This window comes from Buceros rhinoceros, unplaced genomic scaffold, assembly GCF_000710305.1.
Source record: "Buceros rhinoceros silvestris isolate BGI_N320 unplaced genomic scaffold, ASM71030v1 scaffold7001, whole genome shotgun sequence".
NCBI lineage: Eukaryota > Metazoa > Chordata > Aves > Bucerotiformes > Bucerotidae > Buceros > Buceros rhinoceros.
Window position 1 is genome coordinate 2,203 of NW_010392432.1, and position 6,174 is coordinate 8,376.

Here is a 6,174-nt window from a genome sequence, read left to right on the forward strand (position 1 = left end):
TGTAACATTTTTTGCTTAGAAAAGGTCTTCCTGTGTCATGAACCTTCTGAGAATCGTTGATTAGCTATTACTGTTAAAGGAACTCTGCATGCTTAAAAGCGCTGCGTACTATTTGCTTGGCTGCATTTGGTCCCTTAGCATATCAGCGTGACGGAAGTCAATAAATGTTTCTTAGATTCAGTATTACTTTAATTGTAAAGAAAATACGGATAAAAGGGCTCTGGGCTCAATGTAACTATTCCTACCTTAGGGCTCAATTTAGCTAAAACCTTGAGTGCAGCGTAACCTGTTTGTTCTTAAGGATAGTCAGTAATAATAGCCTCTGGAGTGACTTGTTCCAGAGCTTTAACTATGCTTTTACCCTTGGAAATATTTGACATAAATTTTTTTTTTAAGATTATCCCGTAGACCTCAAAATCCCAAAACAACCACCTAATTTTACACTACTGAAGTGTTTGCAGGACATCTGCACTTGTGTCTTTTAGTGTTTCCTAGGATTCTGTAAGCAATAATTGACTCATTCCCCATTTGTTTCTTCTCTTCTGTTTAGAATATAGTAGCAGTAGGAGCTGGGTTCTGTGATGGCCTTTGCTGTGGTGACAATACCAAAGCTGCTGTCATTCGCCTTGGCCTAATGGAAATGATTGCCTTTGCCAGAATTTTTTGCAAAGGACAGGTGTCTACTGCCACTTTCCTGGAGAGCTGTGGAGTTGCTGATCTCATCACAACATGTTACGGTGGCCGGAATCGACGTGTAGCAGAAGCATTTGTTAAAACTGGAAAGGTACCTTACTCACTGGGTGAAATACATTGTTGTAAGTACTAGCACTACTGGTTTGTTGGAGTAATAGAACAGTTATCTGAGACATGCTACCTGTACTGAGTAAGTATCCTTATTTTTGAGTGTTACGAGGCTAGAACAAGTGTAAAAGTGTTAAAAAGGAGGGATGATAAAAAAAAAAAAGCTGGAGAGATAAGATGTTGGTAGACACAGATTTAAGAGAGAATATTTGCAAGCAAAAATATAGGAGAATATTATACATGCTCACTCAAGGTCACATCTGAGAAAGGCAAAACCCTTAGGAACATCTTTTTTTCCCATCCACGTGATGTTATCAGGCTTATGAAAATTTTATCATAGCTCTCCTTTTCTTCCTTTTCATTTGTCTTCCCTGTTGTTTAGTCTATTGAAGAATTGGAGCAAGAAATGTTGAATGGTCAGAAACTGCAAGGACCTCAGACTTCTGCAGAAGTGTATCGCATCCTCAGGCAAAAAAGAATGCTGGAAAAGTAAGTGAAAACAGATAAAGCGAGTTCCACATACCTCTTTTATCTCCGTGATTCTTTCTGCATATTTATTATTGATATGATCATGAAGGTAATAGCCAAAAAGGAAAACAATGCAATAAGAATCTCTTAATCCCCAGTTAAAATCAGAGAGAAATTAATAGAACCTCAGTATAATATTGCTGTAGATAGAGCTAATAGTGTGACATTGTTTGCAAATGCCCTTCTGTTTGCAGAATGTATTATTGCCTTCTGCTATCACAGAAAAGCACAGTGAGTAGGTTTTAACGTGAAAAGAATAAAATACATTAAAACAGAAGCTGAGCTTCCTAAAGAGACTTGTGAGAAGTCTCTGGCCTTTTTTACAGTATTTACAGTATTAGAGAATTTACAGTAGTAAATTCATTACTTATCTCCAAGGAGGAGAGCTTTATTACTAAGGATCTGTACAGCTAATCATCTGAATAGAGTGGCTGCTTCTGCCCACATGAATTCTTGCTTAAATGCTGCAGCTCTCTTTCCTAATGTGACTTCCAGTTTGATCTAAGATAAAACCTGCCGTCTGCTTGTGTAGGTCAGGTTGGTTTTGTGGTATGAGATTAGATTGTCCTAGCTTGTTCATTTGTATTCAAGTCAGAACATGTATGATTCCTAAAGTCACACGGACAGTTGTCTCCTTATGAAATTAAAGGATGTATCTGTTTGTTCCTGTTTGTAGAGGAGGTAAAATCAGAAAATAAAATGACTGCTAGTCAGAAGGCCAAACCTTGTTACTTTTTTTTTTCCAAAGCAGTTTTTAAAGTCTAGTTTTAATGGATCAACTGCTTAAATTACTGATTTTTTAACATTGTTTTTGGATGTAAGGCACCAAAGTCTGTCTCTGCAGTGCACAGTAATAAAGCTAACTGCAGAAGAAAATCTAATTAAAACGTTGGCTTCAGGCTTTGCTGTTTATGATTCCCTAAGTGAGACAGGGTGCTGTGTTCAGGGGTTTTTTTGGTTGTTTGGTATTTTTCCCTGTTCTAGCTTAACAACAAATAGAATGCATTGTAGAAGACTTTGGGCTATGTTTTTAATTAAAGATACGAAAGCAGAGTTGCTAATTTCTGTTTGATATACCAACATATATGTGTCAGTTCTTCATGAAAGGTCTCATTTGACAAGACTTTCGAAGTGTTTTTCAAAAACGTTCTTGCTACTCCTTTAAAACTCAAAACACAGTAAAAGAGTCATGGTTTCAAAGTGAACAGATAAGAGTCTAGTAAGAGTGAAATTTCATACGTTTATGCTACAAAAAGGCTATGTGGAAATATTCAAAAGTCAAAGGTCAGTAGAAGAGCCTTGGTAGCAGGTTTGATGTCTATTGATATTTACAGTGCCATTCATTTTTTTTATTTCAACAATGTAAGTATAGTCCTCCTAATGTGCTCAGACGTAAGACGAATTTGAAATTTGCTGGCCCCGAGCCTGCAGTCAGCCATGATTCTGCTTTCCCCATGTGAAGTGTGGCAGACCTGTGCGCAGCGGAGTTGATGTTCTCTGTGATAAACTGCAAGACTTACCTATCAAGATGTGGTTTGTAGTAATGGTACTTCTTTGCTGAGCAGTAACTGCCAATACTGTATAAAAATCTGTGTGAAACTTGCTTTTGCTTAGAAGGTTCACATGTTTTGTGGCTGCCTCTCATAAGCATAACAAATTTGATTTAGTGCCTGCATTTAAGGTTTTACAGCAAAAGCAAATTCAGCCTCCCTCAGCCCAATATATTAAACAGTGAGCAATAAGCAAGGCTTGTTAATAATGCAAAAGTCTTTGTGTGATTTTTTTTTTTCCTGTGTGTTTCCTAGTAAGGGGTTTGCAATGTAAACAGTGTAATACAGGATTTGAAAAAGGAGCTGTGTGGCTGTATGCTGATTTTGGTTCCACTGATGAAATAAAAACAAAGTCATTTGGTTTGACCTGAAATAAGTTTTTGCTGTTGCTCCTATTTTTGTCTTGTTCTCCACAAAAATAAACCAAAAGAAATGGACATGCATTTCATAGCAGTACATTAAAATATTTCAAATAAAAATTAAAATCTACATTTTGAGTTAAGCACTTGTAATAAAAGCCATAGAAACAGTGGACTAAGTTTACAAGTGTGTCCATTCCCCCACTTCTTTTCCCCAGTAATGCATTCAGCCAAGTACAAAACTTGTATCTGCCCACGAGAACGCAGTAGTCACCCTGCTGTAATGGTACTTCTGAATGTCTTGTGGCTTTTCTTGTGACCTCTGGTTCACTTTAAGGAGTCTACTGCAGAGCTATGTGGTGATACCAGAGTTGCTTCAGTATGACATGATAGCAGAGCGTATGGGCAAGCATGCATTGCACTTGGTACTAGTTGGGGGTTCTGCTCAATGTGGCATTTGTGCATTACAGATAATGTTTTAGAGTGACTGATGGGACCACTTTCCTGAGGAGAAAGTCTGAGTCCAGATATATTCTGAATCACTCAGAAATTAAGTATTTCACTGTCTCCAATGCTCCTTATTTTTTATTTCAGTCAAAATAATGTAGTAATGTGTCTGCTCAAAATTTATCAATATAAAAGGCCACACTGAAATGGCATTTGATGAACAGATCCCTAAAATTCACCAGGCTCTGCATGAAAATTGGACTTGTCTGGCTGTCACTGTCAGTGTGGACAGAAAGCAAATTCAAAATTCTGTAAAGCACCTTGGCTGTCTTCAGATTATCAAGAAGCCTGAATACTTTGAGAGTTGTTGGAAATGTGGCCAAATTAAAAAAGAAAAAAAGAAGAGATAGAATTTAGTGTTTCAAAATCCACATTTAATTTTAGACTCTGTTAAAAATGACCTTCAAGTTCTTCTTGGGTCTCTGTGTCATGTTCTGAAATTGTATTATCAAATTCTTGCTCAGAGATGTGCTGATGTGCCAGTCATCCTTTTTTAACCGTAGATGAGTACTACTATATAAATGTCAAGGAAAGATGCAAATGTTTTTAATATTTGAATTTTTTTTAGATCACTTAATGGTTGTGCCATGCATACTGAATGTTGCAGGCTCCATTATAGGCTTCTGAGAGTGACTCATTTTAGAGATGCATGCTTTTCAGCCCAACTTTAGCACTTGACAGATAGTAAAAGAAATTGATTTTTCAATCCCTCTCTTTTCTCTCCCTATCCTTGCCCCATTTTATTTCTTTCATTTAAGAAAATGTTACAGAATAATCTTATGCTGCATTTGCTTTCCCCACCCTGTTTCCTCAGGTTTCCACTATTCACTGCTGTGTACCAAATCTGCTATGAAGGGAAGCCTGTCAGAGAGATGATATCCTGCCTACAGAGTCATCCAGAGCACATATGAAATCAGTCAGGCCATTGTACTAATGCGGCTTTCTGCCTTGAAAATTTATATCTGGGTTCAAGTGGATGTATCATTAAGCTTTGTTCAAAGCTGTTCACTAGGCAACAGTACCTCAGTGGGTATTGGGTTTTGTTACACAGCCTTGTTTGACATACCGTGCAGTGTTGGCTTGGTGATTGTCGTTTTACTGGCTAAAACACAACTGGTTTAAGATAAGCAATGCAAAAGTTGCACTACACATCTAGTGTATGTACACGAGTCTACTTTGTGTGTGTTCCTGCACCATAAACCACAATGTTTTGTTGTCTCTTGTCACGGCCTAGTCCAAAATCCACTGGACACTGTGGGAAGAATCCCACTGGTTTTGATGGAGACTGAATCAAGCCTGTAACCTTGAAATATTAGGAGACTTTTATTAGAACTTCGTTTTATTCTGTATACATAATTGAATTTTAACATGTTGCATGCTTATGATTATATTAATTTAAGCAATATTAATGCAAAACAAGTGGTAGCAGTTGTTCAGGGAGCTACAAGGATATTTTAGCTAGCTCTGTTGAATAATATTTAGATTTTTTGGGTCTTTAAAAACGGTAAGACTATTTTGAAACCAACTTCTAAGTGAATTATAAGGTTTTAATAACACTGTTTTAAAGGGAGTGTGCTAGAGGGAGATCATTACCTCTCCTTCTGGTTTTTAATCCTTGCATTTTTGTATTTCTGTGTTTCTCCCTTGCCATTCCCAAGTGTTGGGCTTTCTAGAATCCCATTCCACAGAACAAGTGGGAGATGTTGACCTGGGGATTCTGAACCCTAGTGTTCATTTTTGTGTGGTACCTGTGGTTGTTCTTCACCGGTGTTGTCTGGTGAATGGGGAAGGATAGTTTTGGGTATCCACTGCTCAAAACTGTCATACTGTGTTTCTGGCTTAACCATCAGCTACGAAGTGTTGCACTCCACACAAGACTTGAAGGAATGTTCTGGGAATTCCCTGCTTGCGTTGTCAAAAGGGTTATGTGCCAGTACCCAGACTGCATTCATTTCAGTGCCTGCCAGTGACTGACATGTCAACTGGACTGTAGTCCTGAACCAGCCTCCCCAGAGAAATGATGAATACTCTTTCACTGGTCTAAACTTTAATGAGTGCTGGACCAAGTCCATTACGAACAGTCTCCCAGAAAGCTTCTCAAGGACATCTGTCTCTTCTATTACCCAGATATATCAACTAGGTTTTTTTCAGGCACCTTTGCTTTATAAGAGAGGTTAATTTTATTTATTTTAGGAAAATCTGATTTTATGGAGTTAGGGGGTGGTGTTGGCTTGGTTGTGTTACTTTATTCTTTTTTAAAAAGGTTAATGCAAGAGAAGATAAATCTATCTTGCTTTCCTTGTATACTAAACTATAAGGTTTTTTTGGTAAAATATATGCTAGGTACATAAACAGTAGACTTATTCTTGTAGCTGGGAGATAAGGGTTAGCACCAAGACTTACAGAACTCAGCAGGACTGCCCGTCTGC

At 37.7% G+C, this 6,174-nt stretch overlaps 1 protein-coding gene across 1 annotated transcript; it reads left to right on the forward strand.

Annotated features, from left to right (window-relative positions):
* Positions 1-542: 542 nt before the first annotated feature.
* LOC104500760 (glycerol-3-phosphate dehydrogenase 1-like protein) lies at positions 543-4,810 on the forward strand. Its single transcript, XM_010144468.1, has 3 exons — positions 543-784; positions 1,184-1,290; positions 4,560-4,810. Exons 1-3 carry the CDS (start codon positions 635-637, stop codon positions 4,654-4,656), a joined length of 354 nt encoding a protein of 117 aa, XP_010142770.1. The 5' UTR covers positions 543-634; the 3' UTR covers positions 4,657-4,810.
* The last annotated feature ends 1,364 nt before the right edge of the window (positions 4,811-6,174 follow it).

What these genes read in the sequence shown, in the direction of transcription:
- LOC104500760 (XM_010144468.1), top strand. Translation starts at nt 635, where the DNA reads ATGGAAATGATTGCCTTTGCCAGAATTTTTTGCAAAGGACAGGTGTCT. An exon ending in CATTTGTTAAAACTGGAAAG is followed by an intron (nt 785 to 1,183) that starts GTACCTTACTCA and finishes CCTGTTGTTTAG; the next exon opens with TCTATTGAAGAATTGGAGCA. An exon ending in CAAAAAAGAATGCTGGAAAA is followed by an intron (nt 1,291 to 4,559) that starts GTAAGTGAAAAC and finishes CTGTTTCCTCAG; the next exon opens with GTTTCCACTATTCACTGCTG.